This window comes from Piliocolobus tephrosceles, chromosome 6, assembly GCF_002776525.5.
Source record: "Piliocolobus tephrosceles isolate RC106 chromosome 6, ASM277652v3, whole genome shotgun sequence".
NCBI lineage: Eukaryota > Metazoa > Chordata > Mammalia > Primates > Cercopithecidae > Piliocolobus > Piliocolobus tephrosceles.
The window spans coordinates 6,160,581-6,181,415 of NC_045439.1; the positions used below are offsets into that span (position 1 = coordinate 6,160,581).

The following is a 20,835-nucleotide window of genomic DNA, read 5'->3' on the forward strand; positions in this document are numbered from 1 at the left end:
AGCCTCCCAAGTAGCTGTGACTACAGGTACACAGCACCACACCCAGCTAATTTTTGTGTACTTTTAGTAGAGATAGGGATTCCCCGTGTTGGCCAGACTGGTCTCAAACTCCTGACCTCAGGTGATTGCCTGTCTTGGACTCCTAAAGTGCTAGGATTACAGGCGTGAGCCACCACGCCCAGCCTAGAAATAGAACTTTCTCAGACCTCTCATTTCAAGGCAGGGTCCCAGGTGAGGCAATGGGAGTCACAGGAATTGTGGGTGTAGGGAACACTCCACACCCCTGCCTGGCAACCTGGATCCAATGCCAGGTCCCTCCCAGAGTGGGTGTGGCCCGAGTGGGACCCCCTCACCGCCACCCCAAACTCCCAGGGATGTCCCATAAACTCACCTTAGCATAGATCCTGATCTTTGTGGCTGAGACTGGCAGGCTGCACTACTATGCCGTTGTGCAAATTTTTCACTTTTTTTTTTTTTTTTTTTGAGACGGAGTCTCGCTCAGTCGCCAGGCTAGAGTGCAGTGGCACAATCTTGGCTCACTGTAACCTCTACCTCCCAGGTTCAAGCGATTCTCCTGCCTCAGCCTCCCAAGTAGCTGGGACTTGTACAGGTGTGCACCACCACGCCCAGCTAATTTTTGTATTTTTAGTAGAGAAGGGGTTTCACCATGTTGGCCAGGATGGTCTCCGTCTCTTGACCTTGTGACCTGCCCGCCTTGGCCTCCCAAGGTGCTGGGATTACAGGTATGAGCCACGGCGCCTGGCCAAATTTTTTCACTTTTAATAGTTGCATGAAAGTCAGAGAGGCCAGTGCTAGGTGATGTTGTGTGTATCATGTACAAAATCACGGGCAGTGTGGATATAAGACATAAGGTCAGGTGCAGTGGCTCATGCCTGTAATCCCAGCACTTTGGGAGGCCGAGGGGGGGCGGTGGATCATGAGGTCAGGAGTTCGAGACCAGTCTGATCAACATGGTGAAACCACATCTCTACTAAAAATACAAAAATGAGCCAGGTGTGGTGGCGGGCGCCTGTAATCCCAGCTACTCAGGAGGCTGAAGCAAGAAAATTGCTTGAACCCAGGAGGCAGAGGTTGCAGTGAGCCGAGATGGTGCCACTGCACTCCAGCCTGGGCAACAGAGCGAGACTCTGTCTCAAAAAAAAAAAACAAAAACAAAGACATAAGAAAACCAAGAACAACCTTCATGAGAACCTATAAGCACATGCACAAGAGCCTAAGTGGCCTGTCCACAACAGAAGTGATGGAAGGCTAGGAACTGCTCAGGGTCACTGCAGCCAGGAAGAAGTCAGGCAGAAAATGCAATGTCAGCCCTGTATCTGTCTTGCAGACCAATCACACAGTATCAAAGTAAGGGCGATTTGTGCAGTCGTGCTCCTGACTCAACTCTCCAGAGCCTCACTGGCAGAGACAACAAGGAAAAGGCTCAGTTTCTAGCACCCCCATCCGCAAGCAGAGGTAACGCTCAGGCAGCTCTCTCCCTCCCTGGAGGAGGAAGGTGACTTTCAGTAGCCTCAGAGCTGGAAGGGGGAGTCACCAGGGAAGAGTGGCTGGAGCAACCAGCGTGGCTGCTCAGGGTCTTAACAGGGTGGTGGGGGTGGGAGGGGGCACCTGGGTCATGGGAAAGAGCCTAGCCCCACACCTCGCTCCATCTCTAGCCCTTCGCCCTCGCCTGACCACCATGAACCTGAGATACTCAGTCCCACAAATCCCTGAGTGACTGGGAGACTGAGAAGTCTGCAAAGCATGTGGCATGTGCCGAGTGTCCTACTAAGCAGCTCCTCCAGGTATGGCTGCCTCTCTCCCTGAGCTAGTGTCAGCACCAGGCCTGGCACAGGAGACACGCACAGGTAACAGGTGGTGAGGAAATGAGCAGAGGACTCCGGCCATGCCACACACCAGCACAGCAATCCTAGGCCCACGGAGAAGGGAGGGGCAGGGCTCAGGCTTGGCTCACCAAGGCTTGGCCCCTGGCCTGCAGTAGCTGGATTGTCCCTGGAGGGACTCTTTCTCCCAAAGTCAAATAATTCTGTTGAGTCACCAGTTTTCAGAAATACTGTGACTTCTAAATCATCTACCCAAGATCTCATCCCTGGGCTAAGATGGGCCTTCCAGACCAAGGTTTGTGAGAGTGACTCTCCCTGGGAAAGGTATTGACACATTTCTCCTCGGTTCAAATCAAGTACCTCATGACTGTGAAGTTACTGGGTCCCACAAGTGAGCCCCAAGTACCTGCTAGAGAAAAGTACCCTACAGTCAGTAACGAGCACCAGGCTTCTCCCTGGACATCTGGGGATGATGGTCCAGTGCTCCCTTCCCAGTGAGCCCAAAGACAGAACACTGCTGGGGCACAGCCAAGGTACACGTGATGCTACAGCAACACAGGCCACACTGCCATTTATGTAGTCTGGAGACAAGGGAGAAAGGCAACCTCAAGGAATGGGTACAGAGAGAAGGAGACCCTCAAGCCAAGTCCAAGGGGATAAGAAGCCTTTGCCTGAAAAGAAGGAAGGAAAGGGCAAAGGCCTGAGAGGGTATGTCATGTTTGGGAAAGAGCTGGAAAGAATTCAAGGCACACAGCAGGCAGCTTGTGATAAGAAGAGAAATCGGGGCAGGGTGAATGGGCCAGTGACACAGGTTGGTTTGCATCCTGTACTGTTTGGGCTGCAACCTGTATTGTAGTATGAGAGCAAACAGCAAAGGTTTTACATCAAGGAATGACAATCAGAGTTGAGAATAAGTAATAATAGAAATTACAACAGCAGTAGTCACAACTTGGGCATCTACTATTTACCAGGAACTATACCAGGCACTTCCCTTGTACTGCCTCTTACTCTTACAACAACCATGAAAACGAATACCCTTCACAGGGAGAAACTGAACGGCAGCGAGGAATGAGATGAATTCGATAAAGATGAGCTAAGTAGAGAAGTCACAACTGAGTGGCTGATTGGACACAGAGACTGAATGACATGTGCTCTGTGAGGGCTAGAACCATATCTGGCTTCCCACTCTATCTGCTGCCCCTGGACCTGACACCTACTAGGTGCTCAGTAAAGATTCCAGTGGCAGTGCACTGACAGAGATGCAGAAGAAAAGAAGGACAGTGGCAGAGCAGGGAGGACACCAGCTGTGCCAATCATGCTTGGCAACCAGAGGCACTGTCATGAACTGTGTGGGCTTTGAGATAGTACTCTGCTAGCAAACTACCAAGTTAGCCTGTCACAGCTTCATACATACTAGCAGAAGGCATGAGATCCCTGGGTCAGAGACTGAAAACAGTTTATTACTCACAGCAGTAGTAGTAGCCTGGGTAACACTGCTGCACCAGTTCCTGAAGCCCCAGTTCCCATAGTGATCCCATGAAAGCAAGGTGTTACCTATAGACACAGTGGGATGCATTACAGAGAGGAGTCCTGACGTTAGGATGCCCCAATCTTATATAAGCAGCTGCTGATAAACCTGCCCAACCTCTGCTCCTAAGGGAGACATTGTCTTTGTTATCCTGGAATATAAATAAATCTGCTCCAGATAGAGATGCTATCTCCACTCTCCAAGGCTGCATGCTATTCAAACATCCTTGAAAAGACAGGCCAGAGCAAATCAGCTGTTCGTGCCTTGCTCAGAAGACTGTGCAGAAATATGACAGATCCATGGAGAACTGTGTCCCAGCAGGTACTGTGCACATACGACCAGCATGCCTATGTACCTCCCATACACATACGCCTTTAGACTGCCTGTTGCCCATCTGAGCCATTTCCTCCCCTTCTCTGGTTAGTTTATAAACAAAACTAATATTTCTTTGCCTGTCTTGCTAGAAAGAATAGAAGTAAGCCTCAGAGAAATTAAGTTAACATGCTCAAAGCTTCCAGGGTCCTCTCTTTTCTGTGAGTAGCACCATCTCATCCTTAGTAGCTTAAGCCAAAACCTGAAATCATCTTTGACTCCTAGCATCATCCAGTTCATCACCAAGCTTCAGCTATTCTGTCCCCAAACCACCTGTGAGAGCTAGCGCCTTCCACTATCCCCATGATCCTCAGCAAGCACTGGCCTTGCTCACCTGACAGCTGTCTCTGCCCCCTTGCTGCTCTCCCTGCCACCCCAGTCCCTCGTGACCCATTCTCCATCTAGAAATAAAGGGATCTTTTAAAGATGTAAATAAGATGGTGTCACCCCCTTGCTCAAAGCAGGTGGTTTCTTACAAAGCTGAACACACAATTACCATATGAGCCTGCAGTTCCACTCCCAAATATGTACCTAAGAGAGATGAAAACATGTCCAGTCCACACTAATGTTCATTTAAGAACTACCTCTAGGCAGCCGGGGGCAGTGGCTCAAGCCTGTAATCCCAACACTTTGGGAGGCCAAGGCGGGTGGATTACCTGAGGTCAGGAGTTTGAGACCAGCCTGGCTGACATGGTGAAACCCCTGTCTCTACTAAAAATACAAAAATTAGCTGGGCGTGGTGGCACACACCTGTAATCCCAGTTACTCAGGAGGCTGAGGCAGGAGAATTGCTTGAGCCCGGGAGGCAGAAGTTGCAGTGAGCCAAGATCATGCCACTGCACTCCAGCCTGGCTGACAGAGCGAGACTCTCTGTCTCAAAAAAAAAAAAAAAAAAAAAAAAAACTACCTCTAGGCTGGACGTGGTGGCTCATGCCTGTAATTCCAGCACTTTGGGAGACCGAGGCAGGCAGATCATGAGGTCAGGAGTTCAAGACCAGCCTGGCCAACATAGTGACACCTCGTCTCTACTAAAAATACAAAAATATTAGCCAGGCATGGTGGTGCATGCCTGTAGTCCCAGCTACTAGGGAGGCTGAGGCAGGAGAATCGCTTGAACCTGGGAGGCAGAGGTTGCAGTGAGCCAAGACTGCACCACTGCACTCCAGTCTGAGTGACAGAGTGAGACTCTGTCTCAAAAAAAGAAAAAAAAAGAACTACCTCTAACAGCCCACTAGAAACAAACCAAATGTGTCCATCAACAGAAGAATGGATAAACAAATTCTGGTATTTTCATACAATGGAATACTACTCAGCAATGAAAAGGGATGAATGGCTGAACATGGATGAATCTCAAAAACATTCTGTTAAGTGAAAGAAGTCAGAAACAAAAGACTACACCCTGCATGATTCCATTTATATATTTCATTCTAGAATAGGAAAAACTATTGGGTTGGTGCAAAAGTAATTGCAGTTTTTGCCATCCAAAGTAATGGCAAGGTTGGGCTCAGTGGCTCACGCCTGTAATCCCAACACTTTGGGAGGCCAAGGTGGGCGGATCATGAGGTCAGGAGATTCGAGACCATCCTGGCTAACACAGTGAAACCCAGTCTCTACTAAAAATACAAAAAATTAGCCAGGCGTGGTGGCGGGCACCTGTAGTCCCAGCTACTCGGGAGGCTGAGGCAGGAGAATGGCATGAAACTGGGAGGCGGAGCTTGCAGTGAGGTGAGATTGTGACACTGCACTCCAGCCTGGGCGACAGAGTAAGACTCCATCTCCAAAAAACAAAAGTAATGGCAAAAACCGCAGTTACTTTTGTACCAACCTACAATGACAGAAAGCAGATCTGTGGTTTCCTGGGGCTGAGATTGGGGGTGGAACTAAAAGATGGGCTGATAAAGGATACCCAGACCACCGTGGGCCAGGGGAAAGGTTCTGTGCCCTGATTGGAGCGATGGTTGCATAAGTGTACACCTTTGTCAAAACTCATCTGACAGTGTACTTAAAAGGCTGCATTTTATTGTAAGTTATATCTCCACAGAGTTAATTTGCCTTTTCAAAATTTAAAAACATTCAGGCCAGGTGTGGTGGCTCACGCCTGTAATCCCAGAACTTTCGGAGGCCAAGGCGGGCAGATCACTTGAGGTTAGGAGTCCGAGGCCAGCCTGGCCAAAATAGTGAAACTCCGTCTCTACCAAAAATACAAAAATTAGCCAGGCCTGGTGGTGGGCGCCTGTAATCCCAGCTACTTGGGAAGCTGAGGCAGGAAGTTCACTTGAACCCAGGAGGTGGAGGCTGCAGTGAGCCGAGATTGCGCCACTGTACTCCAGCCTGGGTGACAGAGCAAGACTCTGTCTCAAAAACAACAACAACAACAACAACAAAAACACATTCAGCAGCTTTCCATTTCATTCTGAATAAAACCTTAAGGCTCACTGTGTCCTACAAGGGTCTTTCGTGATCTGGCCTGCCTGTAGCATCAACTCCATCTCAAAATACTCTTCCCTTTGCTAACATCCCAAATACAAGGCAAACCACAGAGACTTTACCCATTTTCCCAACAAGAAGATTAAAAACACAACAGAAAGGTTAGAGACAAACACTTAAATACAAATACATGTGGAGATGTTGAAGAAATAACTGAATGTCTGTATTTATGTTTAATTTATTAACTTAGATGCACACTCATACTTAAAATCACTTAGTATAAAATGCAGAAATACTGTATTTTTCCGCTTTCCTCTCATGAAGAAATTAAATGCACCTCTCCCTAGACATCTTCAAGAGCAGTGTTTTCACCACTCCTAGACACGTTTCTAGGTCTACTGAAGGGAACCCTGGAGATTGAGGGCAACAGTGATTCCTGAGCACCTAATACCGAGCACTGCCCTGAGCACTTTTCATGCACCATTTCCTTTCATCTTCACTAAACCAAACAGGTCAATACCATCACCGCGGTTCCCAAATAATGCACCAAGGGATAGTTTACCTTTTTTTTTTTTTTTTTTTGAGACAGCGTCTCACTCTGTCACCCAGGCTGGAGTGCAATGGCACAATCACGGCTCACTGCATCCTTGAACTCCTGGACTCAAGCAATCCTACCACCTCAGCCTCCTGAGTAACTGAGACTACAACCACACCCGGCAAATTTTTTCTATTTTTTGTAGAGATGGGGTTTCACCATGTTGCCCAGGCTGGGATATTTTACCCTTCTAAGGACAACAGCAATATCTGCTAGACAACATGCAGACTCTAGCTGAGGTTTCAACATTACATTCAACATTGGATCCTTTGCATTGCTTTAGATGACATCGTATCTCTGCAAAGCTGGGTTTTCAATAGTTGCTGTGATAAAAAGCAAAAATCAGGCAGAGCACAGTGGCTCATGCCTATAATCCCAACACTCTGGGAGGCCAAGGCAGGTGGATCACCTGAGGTCAGGAATTTGAGACCAGCCTGGCCAACATGGTGAAACCCTGTCTCTACTAAAAATACAAAAATTCACTGGGTGTGGTGGTGAACACCTGTAGTCCCAGCTACTCGGGAGGCTGAGGTAGGAGAATGGCTTGAACCTGGGAGGTAGCGGTTGCGGGGAGCCAAGACTGCACCATTGCATTCCAGCCTGAGCGACAGAGCAAGACTCTATCTCAAGGGGAAGAAAAGCAAAAATCAAGTGAAAATCAATGTGGAACAGGCCATGAGAGTGGCAGCATCCAACCTACTTCCAATGTTTGGGAACCAACAGGTGTTGTTACAACGTAAGTATTTAAGCTGTTTGGTCCTCACTCCTTAGTAAACAGGACTGTTAATTAAGTTGTTTAATTTGGCCTAGGAGTACAGTGAAAAACGTTACAGTGGCACTGAGGGAATTGTGACCCAAGAGCATGAGACCCTCTGTGCTATTTTCTCTATTTCACACATGGGGAAACAGAGGCACCTTGGGGTTGCTTGCCCAGCAGCACAGAGCTAGGATGCTGGGGTCTGAGCCTAGCCCAAAGCGACATGGCCTTCAGGAATAGATCTACCACTAAATGGCTTACCAGAGACTATTTAAAGGTGTGATGGGTAAATATTTGAAACAAATTACTTTCTGGACAAAGTATCAAAAGATCTGCTTTGCCAGGCAAGGTGGCTCACACCTATAATCCCAGCACTTTGGGAGGCTGAGGCGAGCAGATTGCTTGAGCTCAGGACTTCCACACCAGCTTGGGCAACATGGCAAGACTCCATTGCTACCAAAAATTCAAACATTAGTCAGGCATGGTGGTGCATACCTGTAGTCCCAGCTACTCAGGAGGCTAAGGTAGGAGGATCGCTTGAGCCCAGGAGGTAGCGACTGCAGTGCGCCATGATTGCACCACTGCACTCCAGTGTGGACGACAGCGTGAAACTGTGTCTCAAAAAAAAAAAAAAAAATCTGCTTAAACTTCACATCCAAAAGTAAGCGTCCTGTAGTTTAAGAAAATTCTTAAAGGCCCAAGTATAAAGCGAACACTCTCTTTATAAGGAATAATCTGAAGACAAATCTTGCCTTGTATTCTATCTCCTGCCACACCAAGCACTTCTCAGCCTCTGCACTGGCTGTTCCCTGAGGAAGGACAAACTCTTGTCTTCCTCAGGCTTCCAACCTCAGTTTGCATGCTGTCTTCTCCCCTACCCACCCAGCCATGTTTCTCTATTTCCCAGGAAATACCACTTTGCAACTTGTAATTACCCTGTTAATTAACTGATTTATTAGACTGTGAGCTAGTTATTGCTGGCCCCTCACATGGTGCCTAGTGGTGGGTACAATTCTCAAACTTCTCTCCACCCCCTGGGCCCACAGGGTCAAGAACCACACACCAGCAGCACAGGGAGGCCGGTCCTCTGTGTCCTCCCATCTCCCTGGGAGGCCCTTGCTGCATACGCCCTCACTCCAGATTCCAGAGCATATGTAAACTTAAGGAAGCCAGTTCCCAGAGAGCTCCCTAGGCCAGGGACCAGCACTGACCCGTTTTGACGAAGGGAGCTCCAGCTTCTTCCTAATCTCAGTGGCCACTGCCCCCAGAATCACTTTAGCAATAGAGCTTTGACTATCTCCCTCTGGAAACTCAGATAGGTTTTGGCCCAGAGTATTCTTATTTTAAAGCACTTATTTTCTGAAATGGTAAACTTTTGTGGCTACTGAAAACAATTAAAACCAAGAGAAATCCGTGGAGATATGGAAGGGGGTGAGTAATTATTATCAACAAAACCAATGAGAGGGAACAAATGTATTGGGCCAAAAATCTAATAAACTAAGTATGAGAATTCTGGAGCAGCTCCGCAGGAAGCAAATTACTCTTCTGCATCTTCACAGATGATACACGTGAGAGGCAATTTATTAACTTGAGCCACACTGGCCTCAACATTAACCCATATCCCTAAAGTACTTAACTCTTACCCAGGAAACTGCTTACTTAACTTGCATTAGGAGACACAGGGCCAAATGCAGGTTTGCTATTCACAGCTTCAAATTCAATTTAAAGGGATCCCTGTTCCAATTTCCTGTAGAAAGTTACTCCATGTTCTAATACATCAGTGTCAGGAAACACAGCCTTTACTTAATTTCTTCTCATTATTCATACAACCAGGGATCACCCAGAGCAATTTCTCCTCCTTTGTGCACCTAACAGCAATGATGGGGCTTTTACTCTTCATCTTTTCAAGAGCCAGTCGCTCTGCAATGTCCCCTTCCCTCAAAAGAGAGCCCTTTAGAGACCCTTGATCAGCTTCCTGGGGTGGGTGGGGGGGTCCTCTGCATGGTGACATAGCTTGTGACAATGGCATTGAAGTTAAAATGCCAATATTTCTAACTGATTCATACACTAAAAGGCAATGCAGCCCTAGAAAGCATGAGGACTAGCCCTAAGCTACCACATCACCTTGCACCAGACACACGTAACCAGTGGCCTCCAACTCCTCACTTGTAAAATGAGAGGCTGGAGCCGGATTACTGGGTCTCCAATTTGATAAGCCATGGAGTCATTCGCTCAGAGGCAGCCGTGTGAAAAAGCCCAGGCGTGAGACAGAAAACGGCAGAGCTATTTGGAGGGAGGAACCTGGGGGTGGGTCCTAAGCTCCCCAAATCCCCCACCCTGGAGGCAGCCTCTAGAAATTTCCATGAAGCCCTTGGAGTCCCCAAAGCACAGGCTGCAACCCACTGATCTCAGTTAGCTCGACAAGCACCTCAAATAAAATAAGTCTAGCGCTCCAAATCTCCTTTGCACAAGCAAAACATTCCTAATAAGATTGTAATGGAAAAATAATTCATGCATTTTATTTCCCATTTAATGAATTTATGTATTTTCTACAATGAGCATACATAATTTTAATAATCAGAATAAAATAAACATTACAAAAGGGAAAATAATTCACATAAGTTTTTTAAAAAACAAAACACCCAAAAGGCACAGAAAAGATGAGCCGGAAGGTTTGCGTACTCTTCTGGCGTCATACACCATCGTTAAGTGCTAATTGCTTTCGGCCCTTCAGAGGAGAAAAATATCACAAGTGTTTGGAAAGGTCTGATGAGTCACCAAACACTTGCGTGGCTCTCAGCTGAGTCACTGAGCCCTGTGCTGGCCTGCGTAAATATTCACAACCCCACAGTTTGCCTTGGCCTTCAGCTATAGAGACTGGGGGGAGCAAGGATTGGAGGGGGGAACGGAGGGGGCGCTGGAGGGAAAAGAGACAGCACTGAGGGCTGCAGACCACCCCTAGAGAACGTGGCCTTCTGTCATCTCAGGTCTCCTCCACCCTGACCCCTCTACACAGAGCTGTGCAATGTTGAAACTCAGTACATGTAAATTAAGTGGGTTCTCAATAAATTCAGGAGTTTCTAAGCCCCTAACTCGTAATTACATTGATACTCAAATCGTGGGAATCTACAGTGATGGAGGGGAGTAGTGGCAGAGCAATCTAAAGTTAGGGGTAACACAAGCATCCCAATCTGCCAATCCTGAGGCCTAGATTATCACAGGAGTGTCAGATGAGGTCTCCCTAGGGTTTTTCTCTTCAATTTTACATACCAGTTCATGAACGTTCCATGGCTCCCCGTTCCTATAGGAAAAACTCCAGATTTACCCACATCCCTCAGAAGGCCCCAAGCCCCATGACTATAGGTTGTTACCATCACCACACTCTCTACCCCAACCCCCACCCCCAGTGCCTGGTATGCAGGCACCTGTGCTCTGGCTCTCACAAACCCTCCCCTGTCCCCAGAACCAGCTCTTGCACCCTCTCCCATTCCCATCAGGATCGGAGTCAAGGGTCATTCCCACAGCTCACCATGACATATGTGTCTGGGAGCCCAGCATACTCAGCATCACCAGCTCCTGAGCGGGGACGGGCCACATCTCCAATCCCAGCTCTCATCTCTGGCACCCAGATTCAACCTAGCCAAACTGGGTGTCAGGGCCTGTTTGGGCACTGAAGTGTGAAACTGTGGTCCTTGCTCTTAATAATTGTATGCTTTGGGGGACAGCTGCTTCCAAAACCTGCAGACACAACATACCCAGAGCGCCCAGGGTGCATGTGGTCCTCAGGTCTTCCTTGATCTGCATGCCATAAGCAGCCTCCAGCAGCTCCCCTGGAAATGCACTGGCTTCCCACAAGGGCACACTGAAGAAGGGGGCAGAAGAGCCTAAAACCATCCATGACTGCCAGCCCCATCCAGAACCTGACACCCAGCACCCAGAAGGCTGGCCTTGCTTAGCTTCAGCCTGACCAACTTTCTAGTCCCCGTCTCACCTGAGTTGAGAAGATGGATAGGGCTTTGAATTAAAAGCTTTCCCTCACTGTCTCCTGGACTCTGAGAGGTATGTGAGCCTGAGAGTAAACAGGGGGGTTATTAATGTCAAAGGAGGACAATTACCCCAAAAAATGTGAGCACATCAATAAGAATCTGAAAGCAACTTTTCAGGAATATAGGACACAATGCAAATTAACTGTCTGAGCTCTGAGTATATATCATCACCTAATCTCTCAGAAACTCTCCTGTTACTATTAAGATGTTAACTGCAGGCTCAGCCCAGGCATTGATCTTCTTCTCCTGGAAGGACTTCAACGACCTTTGTCTTCGGGGCTCAACTCGCTCCATCCAAAAACTGCTGCCACCCTCTTGCTGACTCCATGCAAACCAGCTCCTTGAAGCTGCCCTGGCATGGCAGGGTCCTTCTCACACCTGCAGCTTTGCTCCTGCTCCACAGCCCTCTGCCCAGAGAGCAATTCTGAATCCCAAGAAGGAAGGAAGAAGGGAATGAAACGAGAAGGGGGGCCTAGCCACAGATTTACTGCCAAGTCTTTAAACCACATTTCACATCTGCCAACTGCCCTGGGGCCTGCCCCTTATTTTTCTATCCCCATGGTGTACCTTTCATTCACTCACTCACTCTTTCACGACACAAATGTCTGTCCAGCACCTACTCTGTGTAAAGTGGGAAGTGCAAGGTGTGGCCCTGACCTTGACCAACTCACAATCTGGGCTCCCACAGCTGCACACATGTGACAGGCCAAAGCTCTGAAGAGGCACAGGGAGTAAAATGTGTGAGGCTGAGTAGCGCTGATTCCAGCTCTGCTACTTGGTAGCAATGTGGCCTTAGACTCTGATCCTTGGACAAGCCACCTAGGAGGCACCTGGTGCCATTGTCCTGCTGCCATAAGGGCATTCCCCACTCAATTCCTGGCTCTTCACACTAACCAAAGACACCACCGTCTAAAGGATCAACTGCTTCAACTGCAAAATGGAGATAAAATGCCTAAAAGTGACTCCTATGAAAACTGACGCTGTCCACGTGAAGATCCTGGCACACAGCAAATGCTCGGGTAACAGCAGCACTTTGACTGCTCGAATTGTGCCACTGACTTGCCCTTCATACCCGTCCTGAGTACACAAGAATGGCAAACACACCTGCCTGTGCTCCTCAGCCAAACCCACACCATCAATATTCAACAGTCCAACGGGCCTGTGAAGCCAACTGCTCCAGGTCCCAATGCTGGGACACACATATCAATGTCAGAAGGAAGGCTTTAACCCTCCCTTCTCCATCCCCTGCTTTGAACCTGGGCCCCACATGCCTGACATGGGCTTCTGAAGCCTCTAAGCCTTGGGGAGCCTGTACCTCTGTCCACCACACATTCCTTCCCACAACCCTGCTAACCATCTTCTCTGAAGGCAAGTCCACGGAGCACATCTCCATTCTGAGCTGGACCCAGGCCCACAAGCAAGAAACAGATTGATTGCACCATCATTTTGAGACCCATGTAAGCACCTGAGAAACTCAAAAGCCTATGCACAGCCTGGCCCTGCCTCCAAATGGCCAGTTACAGAGAAAAACATCCAGGTGGGTTTCCTTGGGAGTGGCGTTTCTTAAGCACTAATATTCACCCTTCCCCAAAGAAAACCTAAAGCCAAGGCTCCTCCAAGCCTAATCACTAAGAGCTGCTGCCAGGAAGGGCAACTGCCACACCAATCCACACACCACAGAGCTAGGCCCTGCAGGCCACCCCACCTCCCGATGGCCAGCTCTGCTTTTGCCCTTGCATGTTTCTGTTAGTGCTGGCCTCCAAGCAGGGCTCCCAAATGAAAACAAAACCAGAATGCAGCCCAAAATGAGATTATAGTGAAGACATATAACAGAGTGACTGATCGATCCTCCAGGGGGGACAGCCTCCCTCCCCATCCCCTGCACCCCAGCCCCATCCTTAGGCCCCAGGGTGCCTAGAAGATGGGGCAGAGAGGCCGGGCGTGGTGGCTCATGCCTGTAATCCCAGCACTTGGGGAGGCCGAAGCGGGCAGATCACCTGAGGTCGGAAGTTGGAGACCAGCCTGGCCTATATGGAGAAACCCCATCTCTACTAAAAATACAAAATTAGCTAGGCGTGGTGGTGCATGCCTGTCATCCCAGGTACTCGGGAGGCTGAGGCAGGAGAATCCTTTGAACCCGGGAGGCAGAGGCTGCGGTGAGCCGAGGTCGTACCATTACACTCCAGCCTGGGCGACAAGAGCAAAACTGCATCTCAAAAAAAAAATGAGACAGAAAGAGGATTCCTAGGCCCCTGAGCTCAGCGTCCTTGTTGAAGCTTTGCCCAAGACTTAGGCTCCTCGTTTGGCTACCAGCTGCCACCTTCCACAGATAAAAAAATTCATTTCTGAGAATGAGGGGGTGAGACCAGAAGAAGCCTCTGAGGTGGAGGCAAGAGGACAGACAGATTCTGCGAGCACAGGAAAGACAGAACTAGCATGGGGACACAAGGTAGGAGGGTTAAGAGGAGGGGCCCAAACACACCAGGGCCAAGTTCAGACAATGATACAAGGAAGGAATAACCATGTCAATCACAGGACGGATGGGCCCAGCAGAGGCCACAGCTGCAGGGGAGAGGGGTGGACAGAAGGAGAATGCAGGCAGGAGGAGCGAGGGGTGTACACTTGGCTTTTCAGAGTCAGGATCATGGCCCTAGAGAAACAGAGTCAGGTCAACATCTCCCAGTCAGCAGACTGAACTGGGACAGAACATTTGCACACGAAGTGAGCCCCATGGGAACGCCAGGCCTCCAGCAGACCCTATGCCTGAGAGGAAGCATTACAGAGATAAGGATGCATTTGCACTTCCCCCAAGGGCCTTGCTGACCCTCCTGGCCCACGCAGCCCACAGGTAGGGGCCCCTGTTTCCCAGCCAGGAACACCAGAGGGGTGTGTGCTCTGCCTCCCATGGTGGTAAGGCCCAGGTGAAAACCACATGAGAAATGACACTGTCAGTGGTAAACCCAGCTTTTGGGACCAGGCCCTCACTGCCATGAGTAACACTGATTCTACAGGAAAATGAGAACCCAGGTTGCAAACATCTGCTTTACACTTACAGGCTGGCATGGGAGAGTGGAATGAATGTAGACGTAGGGAGCAAACAGCCCTGGACTCCATTCCCAATGCTGCCCCTTGCAGCACCGTGCCCTGAGGCCCTCTCAGCCCCAGGTCCTCGGACGCAGGTTGGGCCATGCCATCGGCATCTCAGAGGTTTCAAGGAACCAATCATGTGTGTATGGGGCCCAGCACTGGGCTGGACACATGGCAGAATCTCAGCAAATGGGAGTTCTAATTGCTACCAAAAGTGAATGTCAGGGAGCAGCCACCCTGAGTTCCTGTGATACTGGGTAGAGCCCATGATAAAGTCCGCACCAACACTGCCTCATTCTACTCAAGGCACTTCATCAGGCAGGCCAGAACCCAGGCAAACAGGAATTAACTTAATGCTCTGTTTGGCAGTACTTTCCCTGGGTCCACCATCCATTCTTATTCCCCGGAAGCTGCCAGCCAAGCAAACTGGAATATTGATCACTGCAATCATCTCAATGGAAGTCTGAGGGCCAAGCACTTCATGTGCGTTTCAATGAGAAGAGTGGGCCTGCCATTCTAATTCTGCCTCAATCCAGCCAGCTTCACTCTAAGCAACAAACGGGCTCCTAAAAAGTTGAGTTCATCAGCAATCTATTAATGGAATCACACCTCCACATTGATTTCACATTATCATTGCGAAATGATACATATTCATTTTCCATCTTCAAAGGAACCAGAATTGCTGTCTCTGTGCTAAGCTCTGGGCACCACTCAAGGCCGCTATCTCACTGACCATGCACAACAGCCCTGCAGGCTAAGCATGCCAGCCCCACTTTACAAGAAACAGTGGGGGAGAAGCGGAGGACCTTCCCCAGACCTAGGGTAGAAAGAGCCACGGCTCAAACACAAGTCTGCCCAGTTCCTTCCCAGGAGTCCCAACAATCCCAATAATTCCAAAGGCTTTTGCCTCCAATTCACTCCCCCAACATTTGGCCATATGTGCTTTGGTTGGAAAGGCAGCCAGGTCATTCTAATTCAATGCAGCCCCCGCCCACTTTGCCTCCGGCAGCAAGGCTGATGCTCCCTAGGATCCAGAGACGAGCCACATATGGCCTCTCCAGATCCAGAGCATGGGAAAACGACTCATTTTTCTCTGTACATCAAATACCAATTTGTATTTCTATTCTTAAAAATATCAGTTTTGAAAGAAATAAAAAAGACTGGTCTCTTCCCCGAGAGGAAGCCTACTTGGTAGAAAGGATAGGACACTATCCGTAAGAGAAAATTTAATTCACCCCAACAACCATTTGTTGGGCACTGCTGATACAGAAGCCCTGAGGTCGGCAAGACAGGGTCAAGAACGTAATGAAGCTCAGCTGTCAACCCCTCAGAGAGGGCTGGACCCTTCACAACCTAAGGGTGTCCTCCTAGCAGATCTCCTTTGGTGCTGGCTGGCTGCACGGGTCTCATCCCTATGGCATTTTATTTCATGCCCCTGGCTCTGCTCCATGGTGGTCACAAGGTGTTAGTAACTTCTTCTCTGCTTAATGACTTCCTCTGGAGCTCACAGGGAGAGAAAACCGATTCGGAATCATGAATGCTCATTTCAACTACTCTGCAGGAAGAGTTCAGGGGACACCTGTAATTCCCTCATTACCTCATTCAGCTACAGTTAGTTTGGAGATCACAAAACTACTCAGCTTAAAAGGCCCTCAGAGAACACAGTCCAGCCTCTATGTTTGCCAAAAGAGGAAACCAACACCCAGAGATTGCCTGGCCTGCCGAGGGCTCAGTTGGTAAACGGCAGAACCCCATGTGGACCCCTAGCCCCTGGCTGACAGCACATCACTCTGTCCACCCCCGTGTCCCACCTGTCTTGTCCCTGCTTACGTCAATAACCTTGCAAAGGAATGAGTCACTCCTAGCCCAGATCATGCTTTTAAAGCCAAGGGGATTTTTTGGGTTTTTTTTGGTTTTGTTTTTTTTGTTTTTTGTTTTTTTTTTTTCTAGGAGGAAGTAATAACAAAGAAAAGTAGGGGAGGACGTCTTAAATAAAGATTGTCCCTCTGACGTGCTGGATGGAAAGCTTTCGGGTGTGAGACGGAATGGTGCATGATTATAGCCAGGTAATAATGGCTGTCACATATCAGGAGAGAAGATGTCACTACCTTTTGACAGAGGACACTTGGGAAGAAAAAGTTACAAATAGAAAGCTTTCCCTTTACCTTCTGAGGGGTAGAATAATAATTCACCTGAATTGTCAAGATCTGTTCCAGGAGCATTTGTGCAATAAAGAAAGATTCAGAAAACCTCCTGTGCCATTATGGGCATTCATGGGAGTAGCAGTAATAACTGGGCTTTAAAAGCCTCGCACGATTGAGCAAAAGTGCTTTTCAGCACTTCCTACTCCTTCATCAGCACCTAATAACGCCTGTTGTACCCCAGGAGGTGCACCAAGGAGAATGTAACTGAGCCCCTCCAAGGTGTCCACGCTAAAAATGACATCCAAGCCCTCGAATTCCACAGAGAAAATGGCAAGTGCCTGCATACAGAGAATGAGCAGAACTAAGACACGTGCAGAGCCACCGAGGAGGAGAGAAGCCAGGTGCAAGTTCCAGGGGATGAATTGTCCTCCCTACTGCCTCTCAGACTCTCTGGTACTTTTCCATTCCTCTGTATGAACATGTTTTTCTTCCTTTAGGCTCAGAAACAAACTAAAAAGAAGCCCAAAAAAGAAAAATGTCAACCAACAAATTCTCTCTGTAATTCTCTTACTACCACCAGAACCTGCTGGTACAAAGTGCTGGGAAGGAAGAAATGACCAATCCCCAGGCCGGGGAGCCTCCTGGAGGGGACCCAACCTAAGGCAGCCCTGAACGGCAAGGACTTGCCTCCTGGGTACATGGGCAAGGTGCTCAGGGCCACCCTGCCAGGGAAGTCTAAGACACAGGGGAGGAGGCAGGGGACCAGCCCCCCCGACACTCAGACCTCAGTGGACAGAACTGGTCTGAGATGCCTGAATCAACCAGAGAAGGTGATAAGCAAGGAAATGCCTGATGAGGCAATGCAAGGAGGATCAATGTGGACTGAGGCCACAAGGAGGCCGGCGGAAGCAGAAACTGGGCCTCTCCGGCTCTGGCTCGGTGGAGCAGAGGCTGCAGCCACGGGGAGGGGAGGTCTCTCCCGCCCCGGGAACGGCGAGCAGCCGCCGACGCGCCCCGGAGGCCCACAGGAAATATTATTGTGAGACAAAAACTGAATTATGAAATCCGCAAGCAATAATTAGTTTAAATTACTACTTCTACTTGAATAATTAAACACGCTTATTTTCACTCACTGATGTTTTATTCATTACCATACATCTTTCTTGAAAGTTGTTTTTAACGTGAACATTCTTTTATTTGCAAAGATCCCACAGAGATTTACTATGCTAATTTCCAACCTTTCCTCTAAAATAAAAACAATAACAAAAACACTCGTAGATTATCATACATTAGTGACTACTGTGTGGGGTCCATTATCAACTTAAGTCATAGCAACTGGAGAGAAATACTGTGGGTAGTTGTAAAGTTATTCACACACCAAAGCTTCCTCCCTTTAAAATTCACTACTGAAAGGGCAATATTTAAATCAGTGCAAAGTGATTATGAAAATAAAAAGACCCGAGTGGAGAAAGACCACTTAGCCACAGATGGAAAGTGCCTTTTGCTTTTTATCACACCCTGTATTAATGAAAATGTTTTTGCATTTTCACAAATAATGCTTGAATTTTATAAGTCTTATTTTTACACACTGGAGCCAGGATACCCAGAAGCACAGTAATAAGGGCTTAAGGTTTTTATTAAACAAAGTTACCTTTGGGAATAAGTACTAACTTAAATATAATCCATGAACTAACTCTTCCTTGCTGGGCTATTAGCTGGTGCTGGCTGAATGGCAAAACTCCAAATCCTAGCTAATGCCAACAAGCTGGCCTGAGTCAAACCCGGAAAGAAGCAGCAAGGCTGCCACCATCATAAACCAGCTCCACTGAGGACCAGGAGCCAACAGCCCTCCGAGAGGACCACAAAGCCCAGTTAATGTGCAGGCATGTGGGTTGTATTGCAGAACTGACAACAGCTGCACTCACTGGATTACCATGACAAGTATCAAGGAATGTCACTGCAGTACAGGACACATATGCCCCAGCTCTGTCACTTAAAAAGCCACTCCTCCAGAGGAAGAACTGTGCCTTTCACACTCCTGGTGCCCCACAGCACCTGATCCCATGTCTCGGAAATGGCCAGTCCTCACTGAACATTCATTAAATTAAGTATCTTTTTTAAGGCCTCAACTGTACTTCTCTTTCCCCCAAGTCCTTTAAAAGCAGTCATTCAGCCCAGTAATTCAACAAATGCATCTAACCCTCTCCCATGTGTAACTTAAGCTACTCCTGGAACCTGCAGCACCCGCACCCCCTTCATCTGGTATTTTTCCCTCAGTTAATATAAGTAAATTCAAGTAAGTCTTTTTCACATGGTTGCAACCAGTCTTCTGGAGCCACAGGGAAGCAGATTACTCAAAATTTTGAAGTTTCAATTTTGAAATCAAAAATGACCATCTACTGAACAGAATGATGAGCTGTGTCATCAGCTTGGCCTTTGGAAAATGAAGGGACTCCAGAGGCCACAGGCCAGGGCTTAGTTGATTCTAGAAATCAACATTATCTGCGTCATCATCGTTAGAAGCATCCGGAAAGCAGAACAGAGCTTCTGCTGGGCTTCTGTTTCCGTGGCAACAGCTTCACTGGCCTGTTGCAGGGAAAGGCATAGAAGATGGGAATTGGCAAGAGAGAGGGAGAGGGGCACAGGGGGATGGAAAGGAGGAAATGCAAAGGAGAAAAAGGAAGGCAGAGGCAGGACCAGGTGGAAGGCCAAAGGAGAGCAGAGTGAAAAAAGTACCGAAAAAGACATGAGAGAAAGAATGAGAGAGAAAGGAAAAGGGGAGAAATGCAAGAGAAGGAAGGGAAAGGAATGGAAAGAAACGTCCCAAGCTGGGACTTTTGTCGGAAAAATCACCTACAGATGTGCATCTATCAGTATGCAAAGAATGCTCTAGTTTCACTCATTAAATGCAACACATTTCAACTCAGTTACTGCCTCAAGACACACTCAATTGTCCGATAAACCACAGGAAGGTTGTATAAAAATGTCAATGTGGTAAGCAGTCTAAATCCGAATTCTAGCTAACGTCAACATTAGCCCAAAAGGCTGGCTGGGTTAAATCCAAAAGGAGAAAAAAAAAAAAAGAAAAAAGGAATGAGAAACCTGTTATCACTAAACAGCTACCATTAAGGACAAGTCACTATTGGCACTTTATAAGGGAGTGCTCTTTAAGTCTCATTAAGGTGCAAACCTTCTGCTTGTCTTGTTCATGATTGAACTAGGAAGCAAATCTTGAAAACCAAAAGACATCCAGCCTGAGCTTGACTGTAGCTTCAAGGCTCTGGTCTCCTGATATGGGACATCAGCCAGGATGTGCGGGCTTTGCTCAGAACAGGGAACTCAAAATTAGTGGCCAGGACAAGCTCCAGTCCATTCCTTACTGCCCAGTCCACTCCCAAAAAAACAAATTATTTATTAAATAGCAAGAGCTCTCTAAATGCAATATGGCATCCTATATTGGATCCTGAAACAGAAAAAGGACATTAGTGGAAAAACTGGTGAAATGCAGAAAAAGTCCATAGTTTAATTAACAGAGTTGTACCAATGTTCATTTCTTAGTTTAATAAATGCACCAGGTTATGCAAGATGTTACCACTCAAAGAAGTTGGGTGAAGGGTACATAGGAACTCTCTGTATTATTTTTATACCTCTTCCATAAATCTGAAATTATTTTTTAAAGTTTTACAAGAAAAATAACAAGGGGTGTTTAAAAGTTAAGACTCCTGGTTTTCTAACAATGATTTATCTTTTTCATATAAAACCAATGCTCTGATAGGGCTTAACTATCATAAAATTTTACTGGAATGCTGGCTGGAATATTATAGTGAAGGCCATATTCCTGCAGCAAAAGTAAATTATTAAACTTCAGTGTGTTAGCAGTGTCCCTTCCCTCTGAAGCAAGAACAAAAGGAGTGACATGCCTCTGCACGTCAAGAAACAAGGCTCTATTAGGCAGAAATGGAATGCACTTTGAAGAGTGTGCATTGCAACCTCTTCACACTCCCCACTCCTGATCAGAAGTCCTCTCCGGGCCGG

The 20,835-nt window shown here is 47.8% G+C and overlaps 1 protein-coding gene across 4 annotated transcripts in view; it reads right to left on the minus strand.

Annotated features, from left to right (window-relative positions):
* The window catches only part of WDR25 (WD repeat domain 25), a 154,129-nt gene that overhangs the window by 110,837 nt on the left and 22,457 nt on the right, over positions 1 to 20,835 (minus strand). Inside the window, exon 1 of one of the 4 annotated variants that reach the window (XM_023205626.3) lies at positions 11,053 to 11,181. The exons of the other annotated variants lie outside the window; for them this stretch is intronic. Within the exon in view, the coding sequence (XP_023061394.1) occupies positions 11,053 to 11,139 (87 nt within the window). The 5' untranslated portion in view covers positions 11,140 to 11,181. Of the gene's footprint in view, positions 1 to 11,052; positions 11,182 to 20,835 lie in introns of those variants that run through there. 4 annotated transcript variants of the gene reach the window in all.